Source organism: Pelmatolapia mariae, linkage group LG12 (genome assembly GCF_036321145.2).
Source record: "Pelmatolapia mariae isolate MD_Pm_ZW linkage group LG12, Pm_UMD_F_2, whole genome shotgun sequence".
NCBI lineage: Eukaryota > Metazoa > Chordata > Actinopteri > Cichliformes > Cichlidae > Pelmatolapia > Pelmatolapia mariae.
Window position 1 is genome coordinate 31,424,808 of NC_086237.1, and position 23,326 is coordinate 31,448,133.

At 39.3% G+C, this 23,326-nt stretch overlaps 2 protein-coding genes across 4 annotated transcripts in view; one reads left to right on the top strand and one right to left on the bottom strand.

The window, feature by feature from the left end:
* Positions 1–23,326, top strand: part of pi4kab (phosphatidylinositol 4-kinase, catalytic, alpha b) — a 30,068-nt gene that overhangs the window by 230 nt on the left and 6,512 nt on the right. The window contains exons 1-42 of one of the 3 annotated variants that reach the window (XM_063490809.1): positions 287–305; positions 1,555–1,671; positions 2,252–2,345; positions 2,654–2,742; positions 2,844–2,916; positions 3,003–3,265; positions 3,431–3,497; positions 4,222–4,370; positions 4,489–4,554; positions 4,670–4,766; positions 4,902–5,093; positions 5,201–5,301; positions 5,420–5,549; positions 6,251–6,380; positions 6,484–6,579; positions 6,704–6,887; positions 8,741–8,844; positions 9,084–9,252; positions 9,346–9,396; positions 13,018–13,126; positions 13,928–14,064; positions 14,156–14,289; positions 14,398–14,480; positions 14,568–14,638; positions 14,731–14,855; positions 14,944–15,025; positions 15,263–15,346; positions 16,053–16,142; positions 16,313–16,432; positions 17,307–17,321; positions 17,468–17,560; positions 17,653–17,809; positions 17,909–18,036; positions 18,124–18,282; positions 18,621–18,772; positions 19,219–19,326; positions 19,421–19,548; positions 19,731–19,889; positions 19,980–20,059; positions 20,798–20,997; positions 21,728–21,818; positions 22,466–22,633. In XM_063490809.1, coding sequence (XP_063346879.1) covers positions 1,573–1,671; positions 2,252–2,345; positions 2,654–2,742; positions 2,844–2,916; positions 3,003–3,265; positions 3,431–3,497; positions 4,222–4,370; positions 4,489–4,554; positions 4,670–4,766; positions 4,902–5,093; positions 5,201–5,301; positions 5,420–5,549; positions 6,251–6,380; positions 6,484–6,579; positions 6,704–6,887; positions 8,741–8,844; positions 9,084–9,252; positions 9,346–9,396; positions 13,018–13,126; positions 13,928–14,064; positions 14,156–14,289; positions 14,398–14,480; positions 14,568–14,638; positions 14,731–14,855; positions 14,944–15,025; positions 15,263–15,346; positions 16,053–16,142; positions 16,313–16,432; positions 17,307–17,321; positions 17,468–17,560; positions 17,653–17,809; positions 17,909–18,036; positions 18,124–18,282; positions 18,621–18,772; positions 19,219–19,326; positions 19,421–19,548; positions 19,731–19,889; positions 19,980–20,059; positions 20,798–20,997; positions 21,728–21,818; positions 22,466–22,633 — 4,827 coding nt within the window. In that variant the 5' untranslated portion in view covers positions 287–305; positions 1,555–1,572. Of the gene's footprint in view, positions 1–286; positions 306–1,554; positions 1,672–2,251; positions 2,346–2,653; positions 2,743–2,843; positions 2,917–3,002; positions 3,266–3,430; positions 3,498–4,221; positions 4,371–4,488; positions 4,555–4,669; positions 4,767–4,901; positions 5,094–5,200; positions 5,302–5,419; positions 5,550–6,250; positions 6,381–6,483; positions 6,580–6,703; positions 6,888–8,740; positions 8,845–9,083; positions 9,253–9,345; positions 9,397–13,017; positions 13,127–13,927; positions 14,065–14,155; positions 14,290–14,397; positions 14,481–14,567; positions 14,639–14,730; positions 14,856–14,943; positions 15,026–15,262; positions 15,347–16,052; positions 16,143–16,312; positions 16,433–17,306; positions 17,322–17,467; positions 17,561–17,652; positions 17,810–17,908; positions 18,037–18,123; positions 18,283–18,620; positions 18,773–19,218; positions 19,327–19,420; positions 19,549–19,730; positions 19,890–19,979; positions 20,060–20,797; positions 20,998–21,727; positions 21,819–22,465; positions 22,634–23,326 lie in introns of those variants that run through there. The other 2 variants (XM_063490807.1, XM_063490808.1) reach the window with 2 other exon arrangements.
* Positions 10,151–12,405, bottom strand: serpind1 (serpin peptidase inhibitor, clade D (heparin cofactor), member 1). Its single transcript, XM_063490433.1, has 6 exons — positions 12,146–12,405; positions 11,246–11,889; positions 11,011–11,159; positions 10,762–10,886; positions 10,474–10,618; positions 10,151–10,342 (listed from the first exon to the last, which is right to left on the bottom strand). Exons 1-6 carry the CDS (start codon positions 12,403–12,405, stop codon positions 10,151–10,153), a joined length of 1,515 nt encoding a protein of 504 aa, XP_063346503.1.

Consider the following 23,326-nt stretch of genomic DNA (forward strand, 5'->3'; position numbering starts at 1 on the left):
CAATAATTAACCATGTTAGTAATTAGAAGCAGTGGCAGGGTTGTTCAGGGTGTAGCTGCGCTTCCGCACAGGCGGTGGCTTATTTTGATCAACGACATGACAACCAAGCTAACATTTAACAGTTATGTTCTTATGTTTGTGTGCGCGTCTCCGTGGTTAGAAATCTCTAAAACGCGAGCCGTGGTCTCCAAAACACTGAAGCAGAAAAGTGGGCAGTGCAGAGGAAAGTGGCGTCGCTATGTGGTGCCTGTTACTGCATCGGACGGACAGAGCGGTCAAGCTTGATCGGCACTGCAGTCAAACAGGTTTACAGAGAAATGTTTGAGACAGGAGTTTATTCACAGGCTGCTCTGTTTGTCTTTACTGCTACCAAAATCCGCCTACATGTGTTATATAGTTGGAAACCTGTTGCAGACTGATAGTTGGGTCTTACCAATATAGGAAAGGTTTTTAATTTTGAAAAAACAAAAAACAATGGGTAAATTTTGTAAATGAAAGTAAAGGGTTAGAGGGGAACAAATGAAGCCATTATCAATAAGCTGTCACCAAGTGTTGTGACTTTAAGGGCTATTATGGGTTATGTTATGTAATGCCCAGTTCCACTGTGTGTTTGAGCTGTAGGGAGGAAACTGCCTAGCACTTTATCAAATATCATAAATGCTTGTATCTTAATATCTGGCTTGCTGGGTTACACAGTGTGCATAAAAGTGTACAGATTCCAGATGTCTTCGGGTAGTGATCAGGTGACCCTGAACCACCCCTTAGTTGCAATAGGGGAAGGTGATGGAGGCTTCTCATGATGCACTGTTTCTTCTTCTTCTTCTTTTCACTCTCCCTGTGTTTATATCTCCCTTTACTTTTAACCCTTAGTTATTATTAATCTCTGGCTCTCTTCCACAGTGTCTTTTGTCCTGTTTTCCACTCCCCACCCCCAAGCTGTCTTGGCAGATGGCTGCCCTTCCCAGAGTCTGGTTCTTCTTGAGGTTTATTTTTGTTGAAAGGGAGTTTTTCCTTGCTACTTTCGCTTGCTCATAGGAAGGCTGTCTGATTGTTGGGGATTTCTCTCTATTAGTGTAGTAGAATTTAATTGAACAGTGTAAGTCTAACAAATATTACTCTCATTGAACCACACACTCACTCTGAAGCATCTGGAAGTTTGCTTCTGCCACTGAAAAAAAGTATTTTGCCATCTGTAAGTCCAAATCTTTGGTAATTATCTCAAAATTTAAATTTTTGGTATCTCAAAACTTTTACTTAGTAAGTCATACTTATTAGAAAATAACTTGAAATTTCAAGTCATTAAGGCTAATACTTGAGAAAATAACCCCAAAATTTTGACTTATGGATGGTAAAACATGCTTGTTTTTCAGTAGCAGAAACAAGCTTCTATACAAACAGGTTTTAACACTTGACATATTGTCTAATGCTGTAGTGTTATGTTTTCATATGCTGTGTGACACAAACACACTGGGCTGTCAAGTGAGATAAATCAGCTTAATGTGTGAATATTAGCAGCCTGGACTGTTACTTTAATATTCTTTTTTGGCCTTTTAGGTCCAGAAGCTGCAATGTATGTGTCCAGTGGAAGTCCGTGGTGTGTTCACTCTGGATGTGCGTCGCAGAGATGCTGTTATTGCATTGGCTGTGTTTTTGGTGGAATCTGGCTTACAGGTGGGTGGTTGTCAGTAAAAAGCTGAGCAGTTTAGCCTTTTGAATTCAGTGTTTTCATTTTACTTCAGCCTGTTCTGGTAATACAGTGGATTTAAGATTTCATAGTTTAGTTCATTAGATAGTGAAGTATTGGCATTGCATATTGACACAATACTAATTTTATATTTTCCTAACTGCTTATCAAACTCTGTTTCACAGATATAGTAATTGTAATATTGTATTAGAACTATTAGTCCACGTTTGCTCCTGCGCTCTCCTCGGACTACATGTATCCCTGTGATAAGCTTATTCTCATAATCTGATTAATCTGGCGATTAGACATGCAGTTAGCCGTGTAAGCCTCTAACCTCATCACACTTAGACACAGTTGGGAAAGCTTCCCTTCTGTCTGACAGCATAGTGCTGGATGCCTTACTTTTATTTTTAAAGCTGTGATACACTTTCTTTGACCCAGATTTGCTTGTGTGAGATAACCTCGTTGTTTTGATCCGTCAGTGCTTGTCAGGCATGCAAAAATGCTGATTTTATGCTGCCGAGTGCACTTGTTTGTGGTGTGTAATGATTTGTTTTACTCCTGCAGCACAAAGACATACTTGTTCCTTACTTGCTGAGCCTATTGAGAGGGCTGCCACGGGTCCAATGGATCGAGGAAAGCTCAGGAAAGAAAGGAAAGGGTAAGATGAATCCTCTTATAGTGAAGCTTTTAGTTTTACAATAGACTCCTTTTACTTGTGGCAGTAGAATTCCTCGCAATTCTTATTAATTAATTGTAATGTGTTGAGATGTATTACACTAGACAGATGGGTTAATTTATACTTGAAATGCATATTGTAAACTGCTGTTTCTGTTCCACTTAACGCTCTGTTGCTCTGTATTTGATGTTTACATTTTTGGCAAATCTGCTTATCATTATTTCTTTTCTTTTGTTCAAGCTTATGAGGCATTCAATTCAACTGTGTCTGTGTAACCTTCTGCTCCTCAGAATTTCTCCCCGTAGCAGAAAACTTCAGCTTCTGTCTAGTGACTCTTCTGTCAGATGTGGCTCAGAGGGATCCAGACTCAAGACAAGAGGTCTGTTTAAAAAGTGGTGATAAATCGTTATATTATTCACAGGGTTGGGGTGCATTGCATTTAAGTGCTAACTCACTGTTTTTGCACTGTTTTCCCTATAGATCTTGAACACTATAATGGAGGTCATGCAGGCGTTACAGGATATGTGCCAAACACCGGATAATCATGACAAAGGTATAGATAGAAATGCAACAAACATTCTGACTTTAGCTTTTAAACCAAAAAAAGAACCTTAACGCTGCTCTTTTTTTTGTCTGCAGTCTTCCTGTGCAAGTATATTGTTCCCAGCCTGCTTGGCATGACTCGGGCATTTGGCCGCTACAGCCACACAGATGAAGCTCTGTTATCCAAGCTGTTCCCCAAAGATTCTCCTCAGGCACGATGCGTTACAGAGGAAACCGAGGGTGTACGGCGCAGATCCTTCAATGACTTTCGTTCTATTCTACCGTCCTCACTGCTTACAGTGTGCCAGAGTGATACTCTGCGCAGACGCACCGGGACCAACCTAGATTCATCTGCACAGGTCGGTACATGTTGCCGGATTCAAGACGTGTTTTGCTTGTTCAGGATAATTAGGGGAGAATCCAGAGCAATAATAGTTTTATTTGCTTTGTTAATTTATATTATTCAATCATAATGATGGTATGTTTCGTTACCCATTAAAGTTGTGTAATGTGCTTTCAAACAGATGAGTACAGATCCAGGAGGCCACTCACCCTGCTCTCCTACAACTCCTAGTCCACATTACTTGGAAGGTAAAACTGAAGAAACAGAAGTTGTTGTGTCTTAGTTTTTAGTTTGACTCTATAGTCTGGCAATTCAGCTCAGCTTATTATTATCAGCTGTCAACATTATGTAACAACTGGGCACTTTGTTTTAGGTTTGTTAGGGTGAACTGCAATATCCCCCATACTGTAACTTTGTAATAAGCCAGACAGTAAAAACATTGTAACTGTGGTTAGCCTTTTTTTGTTTGGGTTCATGCTGAGTTTTATAGCTGCTACGTTATGCCAGATTGATACTAAGGCCTTTAATTGCTTTATGCCTGAAGTGGTATTTCCAATCCTGTATTACCCTATAATATTGGAAATGCGAATTCATACTGTTGTTTGTGGTCAGATTTAGAGTTTTGTAACATTTGCTGTATTTCCACAGATTTCCTGTTAACTATGTTAGCATTCCAAACTCAGGGAATGTGTTTTTTGTAAATTGTCTGGGACAGACTCAAAAAGTTTTTTATTTCAGTAATTCTGCACTTATAATCTGCAGTATTACAAGCCCTAATCTGTTACACAGAAAGGTTTAATTGTCGCTATAGAATGTAAATTCAGTAGAATAATGTGCAACAAAAAACCCCTCATTTTCCAAAGTGAACTAATTCTATATTATTGAAATAGTACCCGCTGAGATCTAATGGAAACAGTCATATTTCATCCTACTTGTTTTTGTTAATAATTCTTCTGCTCCCACTGATTTCAGGTGCCTATTTTCCAGACAGCAACACAGTCGACCCTGACTACTATTTCTCTACAGTCAGCTCCAGTTTCTCGGTATCTCCACTCTTCCTGGGGGAAGGAGAAAATGAGGTGGAGGTGCCTGTGGATCTGCTCCGACAGCTCCTTGCCATGGTGCAGTAGCCTACTACCCGTACACCGCTTACAACCCTTTAAATCTTTTACTGTTGCTTCTTATCCAGTATATGTATCTCTAGGCTTTACAGTAGTTGTGTGCAATTATGGCTTGCAGGTGAAGAAGTTTGTGTCCGAGTCATTTTTGAAAACTCTGGATGCCACAATGACAGAAGTCATAGAGGTAAGCATATGACCGCTGTCGGTGCAAAATTGTAAATGGTAAATTCAAAGTTAGACACAGGATCTTATCAGTTAAGTAATCTGTTCTGTCAATGTCTCCTCTGTTTGTTGTGAAGTCTAATCCTGGAATCAACCTCTATTACAAAACCTTCAGTGACCCTCTGTATGTGTGTGTGTTCAAAATGCTGCGGGACACACTATATTACATGAAAGGTAAAACAACAAAGAGAGCGTATTTATTATGCATTAACAGCAGGCAGCCCTGCTGTTGCTATTGTTCTGTTTGCCAGCCAATTTTGTGCTGAACACTATTTTACAAATAGTCATTCTCTCTTTATGTTTTTAAAGCTCTGCAGCCAACGTTTGTGCGGGAAGTGCACGATTTTGTACTGGAACAGTTTAGCAGCAGTCAGTCGGAGCTGCAGAGGGTTCTTCATGACACTGGAGGGCTGCCAGGGGAACAAAGCCCCCTCAAGCTTCGTTGCCAAGCCAACGCTGCATGCGTGGACCTTATGGTGTGGGCCGTTAAAGATGAGCAAGGTAATGAATTGCAGCAGAAAGTGAACAGTGTGTATTCAGACGTCATAATCAGAGGGATCTGGATGTGTTTGCTGGTGCCGATGCTGTCATAGTTTTTTTATTTTCAGGAGCTGAGAATTTGTGTACCAAACTGTCAGAGAAACTGCAGTCAAAAACCTCCAGTAAAGTCATCATTGCCCATATGCCTCTGCTCATCTGTTGCCTACAGGTATAATAATATTAATACAAATGTAGAAAAGTACAGTGTTACAGAAGGTTCTGGACATTTTGTTTCTGTGCTGGGCATTGGTTTAATGATTTTCTGACTGTCTTCTACTTCATTTCAGGGCTTGGGCCGCCTGTGTGAAAGGTTTCCAGTAGTTGCTCACTCTGCCACAACCTCTCTCAAGGATTTCCTGGTGGTTCCTTCTCCTGTTCTTATAAAACTCTACAAGTACCACAACCAGTACAGCACAGGTACTTACTGTTTAAAGTGGTTTCTTCAAATCCACGTCTGAGCTAAGACTCAAAACTCCTATCCTTATAAGAATTTTGCTCTAAAAACATCATGAAGCATAATGAATTTTTTCCACAGCAAATAAATATAGTTTAATTTAAAGAGCATAGTGTCTGCCAAGTCTTCACACAGAAAGGATGTTTTCTAAGTTGAACACGGGTTAATAGCACCAAAGTTTCCTATGACTGTGCTGTGGTAAACCTGCAACTTCTGCGTGAAAGTACAGTGAAATTAATATTTCAATTGCCACTTTGAAAACAGCATCCAGCGCACATCTATCTTATCCAAAGAACAGCACAGTGCAAAGATAAATGGGACATGAGTCATGTTGCTAAGAGCACAATGACAAATATGCATCGATAACAATGTCATTGTCGTGCCCAGCTCCTGTCGTGCCTAGACATGTTCATTGATGAGTGGCTACAGACTCAGAACAGTTGTAAATGTAATTCAGGGTATAGATTTTTGCCTTTTCTGACCACAGAGTGCTGTGTTTTTATAGATAAGTCATTTAATTTATAAATTACAAAATGCGCTCTTTAGATTTTACATTTGGCTCTTCCTTTATTCACATGTAGCATCTTGTTTTACATAGTGTTATAACTTGTGTTCTGTTTGTGCTAATATTTATGTGTTTGTGCTGCTGTTACACTTCTTTCAGGCACAGGAGAAATTAGGATAAATGTGACCAATGAGCACTCTCAGTCCACCTTCAACTTACTATCAAACAGGAAAGACCAGCCTTCCATGTACGAACAGCTCAGAGATATTTCCATTGACAACATCTGCAGGTTGGATACAAACACACCTAGCACTGCTCCTCTGAGATTAAAAAAAAATTAAACTGTTTTTTTTAACTTTCTGTTTTTACCTTTTTGTCCTTTTCTCTCTTAGATGTCTGAAAGCTGGTTTGACAATGGACAATGTCATAGTCGAGGCTTTCTTGGCTAGTCTTTCAAACCGTCTTTACATTTCACAGGAGAATGACAAGTGAGCAACGTTTCTAGTAAAAACAAAGTACTCTGGGCTTTAGAATCACCCAAGTGATATCCAAGTCCTTGACACAGATACCCTGATGAACTGCATTAAAAATAAATAATCTCATTTCTTCCAGGGATGCCCATCTAATTCCAGATCACACCATTCGAGCACTTGGCCACATTGCAGTAGCTCTGAGAGACACTCCGAAAGTCATGGAGCACATTCTTCAGATCCTCCAGCAAAAGTTCTGCCAGCCTCCTTCACAGCTGGATGTGCTCATCATAGACCAGCTTGGCTGCATGGTCATTACAGGAAATGTATGTAGACATTGCAGAGAAACTTGCTCCCAATTTTTAGATGTCTTCATGGTGGACAGGGCATATAGGGAAAGGAGTAAATAATTATCTAACAAATTAAACCATAGGTGAAATGCTTGCCCTAACAAAATCTGTGTTCCCTAACAGTACCGCTAGCTTCTGGTAATTGCTATTGCTTAAATATACCAAAAGTATAAATACTAACAAAAATAACCCTTTTTGTGCTGCTGCGCTAACCCACGACAGCGGTGGTGTTGGACATGTTTTTGGTTGGTATGTCTATCCTGATGTCATCCTGTCCTTCATATTTATACCTCGGGAACACTTTAAAGGGAGTTCCTTTAAGATCAGGATAAAATGATTAAGCTGTAAATATTTCTACATAAAAGATCAAAGATTGTTTTGTAGCTTTATAATATTCAACTTTTGACACTTTACTTGGCTTTATTCAACACCACAGACAGAAAAGGAGATTGTAACCATACTTAGTATTTGATGGGCTACTGAGCTGTTTACATAATATTTGGTCCCACCCTCTTAAATGCCTACAAAATGTGTAGTACATATAAACTCATCAGCCAGTTCATTAGTTTCACCATGCTAGTAACAGGTTGGTCCCCCTTTGACCTTCAAAACTGCCTTTAATTATTTGTGGCAAAGATACAAGAAGGTGCTAAAAACATTACTCAGAGATTTTGACCCATTAAAAGATTAGTTGGCTGCACATCTATGATACAAGCCATCACCACCATCAGTCTGACTAAAGGATCAGATGCTTTCATTTTGTTTGTGCCATATTCTGATCACATCATCCAAATATCACAACAGAAACTGAGACTCATTAGGTCAGGAAACATTTTTCCAGTCTTCTGGCATCCAACTTTAGTTAGCCTGTGCCAATTATAGCCTCAGTGTCCTCTTTGTGGCTGACAGAAATGGCACCTTGTGCGGACTTCTACTGTTTTAGCTCATCTACTTCAAGGTTTCATGTGCTGGTTTAATGTCTCCAGCATACATTGGTTGGTGAAGAGTGGTTATTTGAATTACTGTTGCCTTCCTGTCAGCTCTGGCCATTCTCCTTTGACCACAGGCATAAATAAAACATTTTCACCCAGAGCACTGCTGCTCACTGCATATATTCTTGATTTTTTTCCCCCCAACCATTCTCTATAAACCCTAGAGGTGGCTGTGTGGGGGAAATCCCAGTAGATCAGAAGTTTCTGAAACAAGATCAGTCTGTCTGGCGCTAACAGTCTTTTCATGTTCGAATCACTTAAATCACCTTTCAGATGCTCAGTCAACAGGCCATCTTGACAGTGTTTACATGCTTAAATTAGCTGAATTCCTGACATGTGATTGGCTGATTAGATATTTATGTTATCAAGAAGTTGAACAAGTATGCCTGATGAAGTGGCGATTGAGTTTACCCTGGTGTAAACTGCAGCTTGATTTGGTGGTAGAGGAATACAGAAGCGTTAATTCGAGCTCCTTTTGCTGAAGATGCTGACACATCGTAATTATTGTAAACTTGTCAGCTGGTGTTTATTTCTTCAGTGCACTTAAGCATTAAGAAAGGAGTCCAAGATTACTAATGACACTCCACTGGAGTGTAACCGGGTGCTCTGGAGAAAAAGCCCACCCTCATTCTGACAAACAACATCTTAAAAAAAAGTACTGAAAATAGATCTCACCAAAACGCCCAACTGATATAGATCTTTTGCATTTTATCACCACTAATGTTTATTGTTGAGAAAATTGTAACTTTTGTAAGCAGCAGTGTTATCTTGACATTCTCCCACTGGTTCTTACATTCCAGCTTTTAACCATGTCTTTATGTGTCTCTTTGTTTGTAGCAATACATCTACCAGGAGGTGTGGAATCTGTTCCAGCAGATCAGTGTGAAAGCAAGTTCAGTGGTCTACTCAGCCACCAAAGACTACAGAGATCATGGCTACAGGTCAGCATCTGCTCTCACATTTTTCAATGAGTGACCAGCGGCTGCAACAGTGTTTAAAAATTATTCTTCTTTGTTCTTACAGTTACTCACTGCCATCAGTTATGAACAGAAGACTTCTATGTTATACTTCTGCCTGATTAGTTATTACAGGCTTGTTTATCTTGGTTACATTTATGGCTATATGTACTGCAGCTGTGTTTAACTTTTTCCTCCATCTGTGCTGTTGTTTCCCCATCAAGGCACTGCTCTCTGGCAGTGATAAATGCACTTGCCAACATTGCAGCCAACCTGCAGGGGGAGCAGCTTGTGGACGAACTGTTGGTGAACCTTTTAGAACTGTTTGTTCAACTGGGCCTTGAAGGAAAGAGAGCCAGCGAGAGGGCCTCTGACAAGGGCCCTGCACTAAAGGTACATGGTTCCTCACATAAACATCCAAACTCAACAGGAAATTGGTAACAGCCACATTGATGGCATGCTAATAGCTCTCTCTTATCACCCTAGGCATCAAGTAGTGCTGGAAATCTTGGAGTCCTCATTCCAGTGATTGCTGTGGTGAGTAGCCGTTAAAGGGGGTTTCCCTTTAACGGCTCTTTTTGTAAGTGTTAAAATACCCGTACATAGGTTAGCTGAGGTAGCTACATCAATGTTTGAGTTCTTGCAAGGGAATACAAAATGTTAGTTAGGTTTTAACTGTATGAACAAATATTTACCAAGTCAGTTGCAGTACAGACATCGGTGTTATAGTTCAATGCTGAATGCTACTGCTTTAAACCCCCCCAAACATTATGCGCCTACAGTAATATTATGATACAATCCATTCAGTTTATATTTTTTTAGCGTATATATAGACCTCCACTTGTGTGCTAGTTAGTACTTTCCATTAATAGTAATAGTTTTAGGTCTTAACATATTAAATATTTAAATAGTAAAGTTGAAATTTTCTTTTTTAGAGCACCCCCTTTGTTAAAAAAAAAGTAATTTTACAAGATTAAGCTTTATTCACAGAAATGACTGTGTTTCACTTCAGCCTTAGAGTAAGAACATTTTCAAAATTCTGTTTTCTGAGCACGCTTCTACATTAGTGTCATTGCAGAAGATAAAACATTAACAGACAGATAAGAGTTAGTTATTCAGAGACACTCTGTGCTTTGAGTTGTCTAAGGGAGAACTTTAAATGTTCAGTTAGAGGCTATACTCACATGAAAAATTCTTTACTTGATGTCAACTTCTAAAATCAACCAAATCTAGTCAGTCATTCTAAGCAGGCTTGTCATGAATAGTTTAGCTGCGCAACACAACTTTTTGTTTAGCTCTGGGAGGGATTGGCCACCCGGCCCATGAACACGAGGCAGTCCGTGCGGTGCTCGTAGATCAGGAAGAGGAAGGGGTGATCGACGACGAAGCGAATCTGAGAGGAGAGCGGCATGAAGCCCACCTGAGTCAGAGCAGCAGCTTCTGTTCCCTCTTCATTCACAGTGATGATTCCTTGGTGCTTCAGCTACAGAGAGAAATCAGAATCTGTACATTACTTTGAAACAGCAGGAAGTATTGCGTGCTGTTAATAAGATGTCCAGGTGACTGAATGGATCACAGATCATGATTATTTGTCAGCGATTTAGTATTACTCACCCAGTTCATGGAAACTCTTTCAGAGGTCATGCCAGAGAAATCGGCAGTCTCCTCAAACATGCCCGTGAGGCCCATCTTCTTCAGGTTTTCAATCAAGTCATAGTTTTGCTCCAGTTTAAACCGAGGTAGCACAATCTCACGTGTCCTGAAGGGGACATATAAATTTGTCATAGTTGAATCATTTTAAATCGCAACAATATCTGAACTTTTTTTCCACTTTTCCACATAAAGCAGTAGCTTTAAAAGATTCTCTACTGAAAAACTTTATTGAATGTCTAAGCTGCTGACCTGTTTGTCATGTTTTTGAGCCACTTATTGACAACAGTGGGAGAGATCTCCTGCTCCAAGGACCTCATGCCAGTGAGCTTCCTTGGCAAGGCGATGAGCATGCTGATGTTTCCTGTGTATGGGAGCTGAAAAAAGGAAATTTGATCTTTTTGTGGCCCTGTTAAGTTAAACTGTTTACGCGTCCCTGTTTGTGAGAACATTTTTGTTAAAGATTGGCACTCAGCATTGAATCAGTATGTGGCCACCCACCTGTAGGACATCACAGTCTAAATCATGATCGGCAGCAGCTAGGTAGTTCCCCTTGTTTGTCATCATTGGCACACGTACATTTGTTTTTTCATTAACTCTGAAGTTGCGATAGTGAGTCATTTCTTTAGGGAATTTTTGCTCCCAAGTTCCTGTTTAGTCAAACAAATCAAGTCAATCAGCCATGTTGAAATCATAGGGGTCTTTTGAAAGCATGTCATATTTTTTTTCCTCTCACCTTTGAAGTACAGGTAGTTAAGTAGCATCAGCACCATATTTGGATCCACACTCTTCAGTGGTTCCCGAATCAGCCCTTTGGTCAGCTTTTGTATGCGTTGGTTTGCCTTAGCCAGAAAGGCAGGGTCTCTGAAGTCCACTGACTGAGGCTCTGCAAAATAGTAATTCTTTGTCTCTGCACGGAAAGTATCTTTCACAGAGATGCTGTTCTTGACGTAGACGTCATTTACAGAGCGCAATGTGTAGCCAAAGTTCCTCCTGAAGAGCCTGTGTGTCAGCTTCCTGAATAGCTTGTGCACCGTTGTGTTGTCATAGTGATGACTGGCGTTGACAAACTCAGCGAATCCCAGAACTTTGTAGATCTGATCATGAGTTTCAGATCTCGCTCCTAAAGACATCATCCCCATGGCAATGGAGATCCCAGCGGGTGCCAGCAGGATGTTGTCAGTTTGGTTGACGTTGTTTCGAAGACTTCGATAGAGGTTAAAGCCAAAACGGCCATTCACCATGTTGAGGCGCTGAAGGCGAGAACGACCGTGGAACAGTCGCAGAAGTCTGGCACGGCGAATCTTTGGGTCAGAGGGTTCGGCAAAGATGTCAATGTCGGGGGCTGGTGTGGCAATCTCATCGACCTCATCCCCTTCGCTGAAAGACATGCTTAGATTCATCATCTAACCTTTTAAAAGTAGAGTAATAAGTAACTGTTTACGGTTGTGGTTTGTACATGTGTCCCATAGTTGATGTGTATACACAGTTACATCATCAACACTACCAAGAAAAATATCACAAGCGTACAAGTGTTTATGTTGTAAACTAACTTTAGTTAATATACACTTTAAGTATTTTTACAAAAACATATTTAAACAATCCACCCCAGTAAAAAAAAATCACTAATACTCACATGTAGTCATCACTGCCTGCTGCTAGGATCTTATCAAAATCAATATAATCTTCATCCTCAAAGCCATCAAATAGGTCATTAGTGACAGTGTTTTCCTTGTGGTACTCCAAGGGTAGGGACTCTATGTCCACTGTGCCATCTGGTTCGAAGCCTCTGGGGTCCGGTTTGGGGTCACTGAAGTGAGAGCTGAGATCTTTGATTCCAGCCCGAGATGGACTAGCCAGCAGACAGACTGCTGAGATGAGAGTGATGACCCACATCCTAATGGCTGAGGCAGAGGAAATGCATATTTAGCACGACCACTTTAAATAGATTTGATTCAATTAGACGCTTAAAAATCTGTAGATATGAAATAATTTGCTTGCTGTTGGAAAATTTAACCTAGTTTTTTAATGATAACAGCAGTTTGTCTATAATAACGGTAATGTCTTACCTTTACTGAGTCGTGGTGTAAAGTCTTCTGTTGCTTCTGTTTGTAGGACTAAGAGCAAAGAATTGAATACACCGCTGAACTTTGATGTGGGCTTCTCTTGAGCAAATAAACCAGATCAAACAGACCAAAACGTCCTGTGACTGACTCAAACCTTTAACTCTTCACCATTCTGCTCACTTGCTAAGAATATATTTTACTAACAGTTAAATCTCCTGTAGTTCAGTAACACATTGTTTGCAGCTGTTAATTTATTTGTAAGCCTTACATTTTGTTAGTATGCATAATATCCAGTGTGTAATAACCTTTTGTACTCAAAGAAAGCACCAGTATTTTGGGTTTTTTTTTTATATTCACTTTTTGCATAAAATTATTGATTTAAGCGATAATTGCTCTAAATCAATCACTGTTATCTGTCTTGTCTGGTGTTTTTGACTCATAGTTGACCAGGAGGCTTCCACCAATCAAAGAGGCCAAGCCCCGCCTCCAGAAGCTGTTTAGGGACTTCTGGTTGTACTCAGTGGTCATGGGTTTTGCTGTGGAAGGATCAGGTAAGCAAAGAATTAAGTCATTTTCATATGCTTTGCATACAGAAGAATGGTTGAGCACCATATCCTATCACATGAATGTGAAGTGATATTCAAAGCTTCATTCCATGAGTTGGCATTTATGGGGTTAAGCGCCTCCCATGACAAGGCTCCTTGCTTTGTTCAGCACTGATGTTTTGGAATCTCAAGGCATCTGTGGCTTACCTAATTTAATTTTAAGATTCACCATAAACATAAGATTCATAGGTCTGTGTCAGTGTCTAACCAGAAGTACTAGGAGGTGCTTCTGCAGTAGCCAGGGGTATGTGGAGTGGTTAGCTCAACTAACTTTGCAAGGAGTGAAGAACTGAGTAGAATTTAACAAGATCTAGAAGGGAAAGGTAATAGATGCATAGTCACTAATACATAGTAGTCAGAAATTATTAAAAGAAATACACAGTTATAAATTAGAATGAAATTGTTGGCTTACAGTAAAATTATTAAACATGATTGTATATAATTTCCTTGGAGATTAATAAAGTATTCTGATTCTGAAAACAAAGTTGTTGCCCAAACTTTGAGGATAAATCAGTGAAACTGATCAGTTATAGATGTTAAATGAAGTAGTAGCTTAAAAAAAAGAGAGAGAGACTCCAAATTCTGTTCAAAATGGATTCAGCTTATTTTGAAGAAAGGTGGGTTTTTTGGGGGGTTTTTCTTTCCCGGTACATCTGCCACAGCTGTGTTGATATGTGGAATGAAAAAGGCTTACAGCAGCAAACCAGCATGTTTCTATATTTCTTGAAATATCTTTTGTCTTTTTAGGGCTTTGGCCAGAGGAGTGGTATGAAGGTGTGTGTGAGATTGCTACCAAGTCTCCTCTTCTCACCTTCCCCAGTGGAGAACCTCTGCGGTCTGAGCTACAGTACAACTCGGCTCTGAAAAACGACACAGTCACCCCGGTACAGTGTTCAAAATAGTTTTGATTCGTTTTTTTTAATTAAAGGAATACCAGAATTAATCTTTAGGTGTTCAAATGTTTTTTTCCTCCAGGCGGAGTTGAGTGAACTGCGGGCAACAATCAGCAATCTCCTTGACCCACCTCCTGAAGGGTCTGCCCTCATTAACAAGCTAGACTTTGCCATGTCCACATACCTGCTCTCCGTCTACCGATTAGAATACATGAGGTCAGCTCTATTGGCATGAGCTTAATTTCCTTATCTTTTCTCACCTTTGATTGCTTAAGCGAGGTCAAAATGTGCAAAAATGTAATTTCCTCCTGTTATCTCTCTCAGGATGCTGCGATCCAATGATCCTGATAGGTTCCAGGTCATGTTTCGATACTTTGAAGACAAAGCCATCCAGAAAGACAAATCTGGTGAGAGCTTTGTGCCCGAATCAATTTAATCATCCTGTTGTCTTTTTAATATATGGAACCCATTTTCTCAGTTTTCCTTTTTTACAGGCATGATGCAGTGCATCATTTGTGTTGGCGACAAGGTATTTGATGTTTTCCTTCAGATGATGGCTGAGAAGGTAGGGGGCATTTAAATAGTAAAATATGTGGAGCTTGCAACATTTAAATAAGTTCAGATTTTAAAAAATCATTTTGTTTCTTATGTTTTCAGGCAAAGACCAAAGAACACGAAGAGGAATTAGAGCGTCATGCCCAATTCTTGTTGGTGAACTTTAATCATACCCACAAGAGGATCCGCAGAGTAGCAGACAAATACCTCTCTGGTTTGGCTGAGACGTGAGTAGAAATCATTTAGTTACCTTGTCTGCTTTTTTCTCGCTTATCATTTTTTCTAAGTATTTTTGTGTCCTTCTATCTGAACCAGATTCCCTCATCTACTCTGGAGCGGTCGTGTGTTAAAGACCATGTTGGACATTCTGCAGACACTCTCTCTGTCACTAAGTGCTGTGAGTATGAGGAGAAGGTTGATGTGATAGACAAAGTGCCAGGTTCTCTGTTTGAGTGCCTGGTTCTCTGTCCCTGTAGCAATAACATAATGCAGAGTCAGCAAGTCGGTGTGCTGTGGTCGAATAAAAGAGGCTTTAAGTTATTTTTTTTTTGGAACTGATCAGATCTCATGGAAGTGTTTAAATAGATGCAAATATAGACTTCATGTGAACAAAATGTATTCTTCTGTACTTTAGGACATTCATAAGGACCAGCCATACTATGACATTCCCGACACCCCATACAGGATCACTGTTCCTGACACATATGAAGCCAGAGAGGTGAGTTTGGGCTGTTATTACTCTTCTGACCACTAGAGGACAGCACAGTATGGGCTTCAACAATAGTAGGGAGAGAGTTCTTTTTTTATCATCTTAAGTGTAAACTGTATTTTAATGGTGGACTGAGGTTTGGGCTCTTAAAAAAAACAAACATAAAATAAACAAATGGCATTTGGCTAGAATTTATTTTACTCAGTGAATGTCCGCCATTCTTGTTCTTTTTTTCTTTTTTTTTCTCGCCTGTCCCGTTTGGTTCTTTTGCCATCAGAATTATTGTCTAAAGGCAAAAAAAAGATGCCCAACAGATTTACTTTACCAAATGGACCATCCCGGCCTTGCCGTATTGGTCTATTTGATTCACCTTTGTTTATTTTTGTTTATTTTATTTTATTTTCACTTGCTACACACGGGACAGACAGACTGGGGGAAAGAAAAGGGAGAAAGAAAGAGAGGTAGGGAAAGAAAAACAGTGGGGAGAGGAACGGTGATAAAGGGTAAAAAACAAAAACCAACAAAACAAACAGACAAAAATACATATATCGATCACCTGAAAAGAGAAAGCAAGCCAAAAAAGAGAGCAATATAATAAACAACATCATCGCGATGATCTATGTGAATATAACAGTAAATACTAAATATTGAATATTATTGCCACTCTTGTTCTTAATAAAGTAGCACTATGTCTTTATTTCCCAACTCCTTTTAGAGCATAGTAAAAGACTTTGCTGCTCGCTGTGGTGAGATCCTGAAAGAAGCAATGAAATGGGCTCCTTCGGTCACAAAGTCCCACCTACAGGTTAGTTTCTTTTACGTTCTTATTTAATAGATGGCCACTATTAATTTATTTTAAGCAAGCAATTAACTTTTACCTCTTCATTTTGAAAAGGAGTGTTTACTTTGAGTAAACAAGGCATAAGTGACTGCAAACGATTCTTGTTATATCTGTTATTTCGATTTTTCTTGCAGGAGTATCTGAACAAGCATCAGATCTGGGTGTCAGGACTGTCACAGCACACTGGCCTTGCAATGGCCACAGAGAGCATACTTCACTTTGCAGGCTACAACAGACAGAGTACTACACTAGGCGTGAGTCACAGATACACTTCCATCCATGGCTTCACACAAATCCTTCTGATCACCGCAGTTATCATACTGTAAATATTGGATTTAACCCCCAACTAAATGTCGAGATAAATTTAGACAAAATAAGCCAAACTGATGGTGAGATAGAATTTACTGCATTTTAGCAATTCTGCAGAAAGATAACGTTCACTAAACCAATACGGTATTTTTTTATATATAGTTTAGATGCAATTAGTGCAAAGACACAGTTCTACCAAAGATATATGTAGTCAGAATTTTTAGAGCGCAGTAGATGACAAGAGCAAGAGCATTTTGGTAACATACTGTACTTGGAACAAACTGCAAACTAAGAATGTTTCATTCCAAATGGCCTCCCAGGTTTGTTGATTGAATGCTCATTAACAACTGTCCAACATAAAGTGCTTTTTAACATGCCATGTGCAATTTAGCAGCTTTGCCAAAGACGTTAGCTTTTTGTTTGTATTCAGAAAAAGGTCCTTGTTGATTTTTTTATTGTGCACATATAGCTTGTTTGTTTTATTTTGTTGCTCTTTAAACAATTTGTAGATGTCTATGTTCATGTGTGCATGCTTACTAGTCTGTGTGACATTATTTTGCTTGCTAGGCATTTCTTATATGTTCTTTGGGCCTGCATTCTGCTATATCTGTCTTTTCATTTGCTTCATTTGTTGTATTTTGTCTTTATTAAACTGCACCGAACTACCTACCTGGTTGCTTGGCCTGTGTACGGATTTGCTGGTTACCTGGTTACTTACCTGCAATGGACTGGTGGGTTGGTTGGTTGGCTGGCTGGCTGGTTGCCCATTTGGCTTACTGGTTATGCTGGTACTGTCCTCCACCATGTGCCCAACCATAGGCTGCTTTCCCTCAGGTTGGTCTGATCACTAAATACAGAGAAAAAGGCCTCAGGCATGACACCCTCAGTATATCCAAGTGTGACATTAAAGCTGTCGCTCATGCTTCCATAGTTTCCATGCAGTTGTTTGGCAGTTACATTGTGTTTTTTCCCCCCTTCAGACCACCCAGCTGACAGAGAGGCCAGCATGTGTGAAAAAAGACTACTCCAACTTCATGGCGTCACTCAATCTGCGAAACCGGTACACAGGAGAGGTAAACTATATTAGGAATATTTAAAAGCACAGCTGCTCCTATTCTCTTCTGCTCTCTGATGCTATCTCCTGTCTTTTTTATGTACTGTCTAGGTGGCTGGTATGATCCAGTTCTCAGAGGCGACTCACAGCCAGTCGGATCTCAACAAGTTGATGATCCATCAGATGACCAGTGCTCTGGATAAAAAAGACCCCGAGGCCTTCACCCAGGCCATGTTCAAGATGGCTGCCCTCCTTATAACTACCAAAAGTGAGCAGCTCTGCTGCCTGTTATTTATTTATGCATTTAATTATTATATAAAGTTCACTTTTCATTAGTAATTTTCTTGTTTTTATGTCTGGCTTTCAGACTGCGATCCACTGCTCTTGCACCATCTTTGTTGGTCTCCTCTGAAGATGTTTACAGAACATGGCATGGAAACTGCCATTGCCTGCTGGGAATGGCTACTGGCTGCGCACAATGGGGTGGAAGTGCCTGTATGTGTCACTTCTCTCAGTATCATGTAAATAATTACATGAATGCATGTTTAGTTTAAGTTGATTATCTTTAATGTTTCTTCTTAGTTCATGCGTGAAATGGCAGGAGCTTGGCAGATGACAGTAGAGCTGAAAATGGGTTTATTCTTGGAGGCTAAGGCCGAGGCTGGCCCTCTGGCTGTCTCAGAGGAGAGTCAACCTACACCCTGTGCTCCTGATGTCGTCCCTCACTTCCTCTGGATAGAGGTCAGTTATACAGAATAAACTTGTGTTGTTTGCTGTTTAAGGTTTATTTTTGAACTAATGCTGCCATCTAGCTGCTTTTGAACTGTTTCTTTGCTGAATGTTTTTCATCACTTGTCCTGACTTTTAATGGATAGATATCTCATTAAAGACAGTGCTGAGTGAGTCCAGCATATTGTAGCTTAATACTGATCAGTTTTTAAATGTATTTTTATATGCTATATCTGGAAGAGTCGATCAGCCCAAGAATTTTGGATCTCATCACCTACAAAGCTTATTTGTTTCTACAAACTGGTAAAGGTTGGAAACATAAACATTTTCTTTTTCTTTCCTTCTTCAAGTTTCTGGTGCAGAGGTTCGAGATAGCCAAGTACTCCAGTGCTGACCAAGTGGAGATTTTCACCGCCATTTTACAGAGATCTCTGTCTTTGAATGTAGGAGGATCCAAAAGCAGCATAAACAAACATGTTGCTGCCATTGGACCAAGATTCAGGTGTTTACTTTGAAATACTGTGGCAATCACAGTATTTCTTTACAAATACAACTGTTTACAATTGTTTATTTATACTTGCAATTGTATATCTACAATCTGTATAGTTTTCATGTTTTAACCACATGTATAACCTATTCATAGCCTGTACATAGCTTGTACACTCACTACAGCTATAGCCTGTATATACTTATAGTTATAGTATACTCGTACATACCTTCATACTGTGTACATTGTAACATACCTATAATAGATCCATATTCTGTAATAAATCTATATTATTGCTAAAGCACTTTCTGGATGGATGCAAACTGCATTTCGTTGGCTTGTACTTGTAACATGTGCAATGACAATGAAGTTGAATTCTATTCTATTCTGTTCTATTCTATCAGCAGCAATGACAAATGCATAATCCTGAACTCTTGTATCGACCTTTTGCTTTATTTCAGACTGTTGACTCTTGGTCTGAATCTTCTGCATGCTGATGTGGTGACAAATGCTACCATCAGGAATGTACTGCGAGAAAAAATCTATTCCACAGCTTTTGACTACTTCAGGTAATAAAACTAGTTTTCTTTGCGATAAAGAAAACTCTGTTTAGTGTCTTTAAAGCTGTTTAATGACTTATTTGTTATGTTTGTTTCTGTGTAGCGTTGCTCCCAGGTTTCCCACTCAAACAGATAAAAGGCTGAGAGAAGACATCAGTATAATGATCAAGTTTTATGCCAGCTTGCAGTCTGACAAGAAATATCTGACTGCCAACCAGCTGGTTCCTCCAGGTATATCTTCAGTAATTATTATTTAATTACTATTTTGTACAGCCATTGTCATCACTGTGATGTTATACTGATGCTTTGAACAGAAAAAAACAGTCACAGGATTTTAATCTATCAGTATTATTTTCTTAAAGTTTATGTTTTGAAGTTTAGATCTGGGCCTGATGGTATTTATTGTTACACAGATCCCCAAGACATGTCTGTGAACAGCCTGTCTGTAGTGGCAGTGACAGACAGCCGAAGCAGTCTCGACGTAGCAGTGGGTCAGAGGCAGCAGGTCGCTCAGGGATGGATCAACACATACCCTCTGTCCTCAGGGATGTCCACCATATCCAAGAAATCAGGTAAAACACACAGTGTGTTAAAATTATACATGCGAAGTTGATTACAGTGACTCTGCTTCTTACTCACCACTCTTTCTTTATACATTTCAGGACTGTCTAAAAAAAGCAATAGAGGCACCCAGCTGCACAAGTATTACATGAAACGCAGGACTCTTCTTCTGGCTTTACTGGTATTTCAACAAGTATTATTATTCACAAATATGTGGCAATAAAGTGAAGCGCATGCTTTAGTGTATTTTTCTTTTTATGAATAGATAGTTGCAAGTTGACCTATTATGCTTTTCAGAATTTTCTGTTACAGTGCTGCATGATTATATTAAACATGAATAAAATGTAAAAATCCTGAAATCAGAGTATATACAAGTATTCTCTATGCGCCATAAGCTCAGGTTTTAGACATTTGTTTTCTACTCTTGGCTCTGCATGATGTCACTGACATCGGGTAGCCTTAATATGGTCAGTTCAGGCACAGCAGTTCCACTTGTCTGCTCTTCAAACTCTCTGACTGGGCAGCCAGTAAGAAGAAGTTGACTTGCAGGGAGGGTGGCTTGAAGATTGAGGAACTTGTTTCGGGCAGACAATAAGCTTGAATGACATAAATAAGGATTAAATTGAACTGGAAATCATTCAAGTGGAGTTCAATAATGGTAAATGGTCTGTATTTGTATAGCGCTTTACTTGGTCCCTAAGGACCCCAAAGCATTTTACACGTTCAGTCATCCACCCATTCACACACACATTCACACACGGGTGATGGCAAACTACATTGTAACAAATGTAAATATGCATAATAGGTCACCTTTTTAATTTGGGCTTGATGTGACCAAAAAGCTACTTTATGTTTCACAAACTTCATAATGCAAATTACATGAAATCCAACTGATCTAAACTTGTATGTTTCTTTCCAGGCCAGTGAGATTGAGCGGCTGACAATATGGTACAATCCCTTATCCACTCAAGAGCTTGCCATTACTACAGAACAGTCGGTGGAGACAAGTATTGCTAACTGGAGATCCAAATACATCAGTCTGACGGAGAAACAGTGGAAGGACAACGTCAATCTAGCGTGGAGTATAGCACCCTACCTTGCCCTCCATCTGCCTGCCAGGTACACAGAAAATCAAAATGCCTTGCTTCCTATGTTTCATAAATGTAATACATTTCATCTAATTTGAAAATCTGAAAAACTTGAATGCTTGTGTTCAACAGAAAACAGTTCAAGTAAAAAGCATAAATAAAAAAATTCTTGTTTTAAATTCTGAAAAAACAAAATAATGCTACAGCATCCTTTGTGCCATGTATCCACCATCCTTCCTCTGCACATGTCCAAACCTCAACACTGCCTCTCTAACCTTGTCTCTAAAATGCTTAAACTGAGCTGTCCCTCTCATCGGCTCATTTCTAGTCTTGTCCATCTTGGACTCCCACTGAAAATGTTAACATCACATGTTCACCTTGGTTTTTGTATTTTTCTCAGTGCCATCGTTTCCAAACCATACATGATGGCAGTTCTCACTAACAGTTTTTTTAACTCTTCCCTTTCATTCTTGCACTTGTTGCTGTCGCAAGTCACCTCTGACACTCGTCTTCACCATTGCTAAATTAAAAATCTAGTTATTGATAATCAAATATCAAAATATCAATAAAACAACAAGGGCAAAAAAAAAAATCACTGGCCACGAAACTGCTTTAAAATAACATGAAACAGCAACAGATGGCTGACTTTGACTTGTTTAGCAACTTAAATAATTTTGTTGTTGAAATAAGGTAAGTGTCATGTGGTATTTATGGAAAGACATAAGCCATTTATTGAATTTTATTTATTTATTTTGTTTCAGGTTCAAAAACACAGAGGCTATTGTCTCTGAGGTGACTCGTTTAGTGCGAATGGATCCAGCTGCTGTGTGTGACGTTCCTGAGGCGGTCAAGGTGAGGTCTACCACCTGTCTTCACAAACCACCAGGTGGATTGTGACAATTGTCTGTTTGGTTTAATTCATGATGCTTTTATTTTAAAGTGTTGAGCAAACATGTGTGCAAGAACAAACTTAGAGTGAATGGTTTAAAGTACTGTAACTCAGCTGGGTTTCAGTAAAGGCTTAAACCTCCAGAACAAAGTACCACTGACACAGTAACTGGCATCATGAAACTAACACATTTTATGAACAAACTAAAAAGTTTTTGTTTGTCACTTAGTGTTTTTTTTTTTTTTAAAGTGGCTATAGTGTCACGTGAGAAATTGTGTTATTGAGTAATCGTTTTCCCTCCAGCCCTCTCCAGTCCTTTGTGTTTAGTTTTGCGTGATTGAACTCTTAATGAGCCTTGTACCTGTTTAAAGAAGGAGCAGTGGAGGCAAAACACCGCTTTCCCCAAAGACCACTGTGATTTTGCAGATAATGCTCTTTGACAGATCATACTTGTTTATTCCAGTTAATTTAGTAACTAATAAACACAGTTTCCTCTGGTGGCTAGTTAGCACACAATCAGGGCTGTTTCTGTGATACATTATATGGGACCTATCATGGTAATGTCGCAAATGTAGATTCAATTTTAATACTTTTTGATGTTTTTCTGCAGTTTCTGGTGACATGGCACACAATTGATGCTGACTCTCCAGAGCTGAGTCATATCCTGTGCTGGGCTCCAGCAGATCCGCCAACTGGACTATCCTACTTCTCGTCCATGTACCCTCCTCATCCCCTCACAGCCCAGTATGGGGTCAAAGTGCTCCGCTCCTTTCCTCCCGTATGTAGAGATAGACAATTATTTTCATTTTTTTTCACATGGGTGTAAAGATGAACCCAGCTGTTACAGTTAATTCAAGAAAAGTTAAGATTTGACTAACAGAAATTGATAAAGTGTTGAAATGGGCAGCGACAGGAAATTCATAACTGTTTACTAGATGGTTAAAAAGTGAGTGGATAGTTAAACCAGCCCCCTGAGATTTATGGCTAACAGTTGAAAATAACATCTGATACTGTAGGAAAACAATTAAACTTGAAAACAGTTAATAACAGTTAATATAAACAGTTAAAATAAGTTATTAAAGTGTGGGATAACAGTGTAGGTTAAACAGAAATTATAGGAGAGAGACAGGGTCTTCAAATATCTATGGGAGAATTTCACATCTGCAAACATGGTGGTAGGAGTTGAACTTCCAGTGGAAAACAGTACATTTAAATGGAGGATGAGCAAATGTATAGCTAGTTGATCATGTAAGTTAATTGTATGGGTCAATGATTCCCAAACTGTGGGGTGAGGTCTCCTGGTGGGACAAATCAATAAGAGAAACTCAGGAAGAAATTACAAGTATGTAGATTTATAAACATTTATTCATTTATTTATAAAAAAAAAAGTGAATAAAAATGTTTTTTTTTTTGTAATAGGAGGTAGTTTGTGATATTACTTTGACCTAAATTTACTGCTCTTTCATTGAGG

Coding starts and splice junctions, on each gene's coding strand:
- serpind1 (XM_063490433.1), bottom strand. CDS start 12,405: ATGTGGGTCATCACTCTCATCTCAGCAGTCTGTCTGCTGGCTAGTCCA. Junction 10,619..10,761: donor CTCAAAAACATGACAAACAG/GTCAGCAGCTTA, acceptor TGTCCCCTTCAG/GACACGTGAGATTGTGCTAC. Junction 10,343..10,473: donor AAAGAGTTTCCATGAACTGG/GTGAGTAATACT, acceptor TTCTCTCTGTAG/CTGAAGCACCAAGGAATCAT.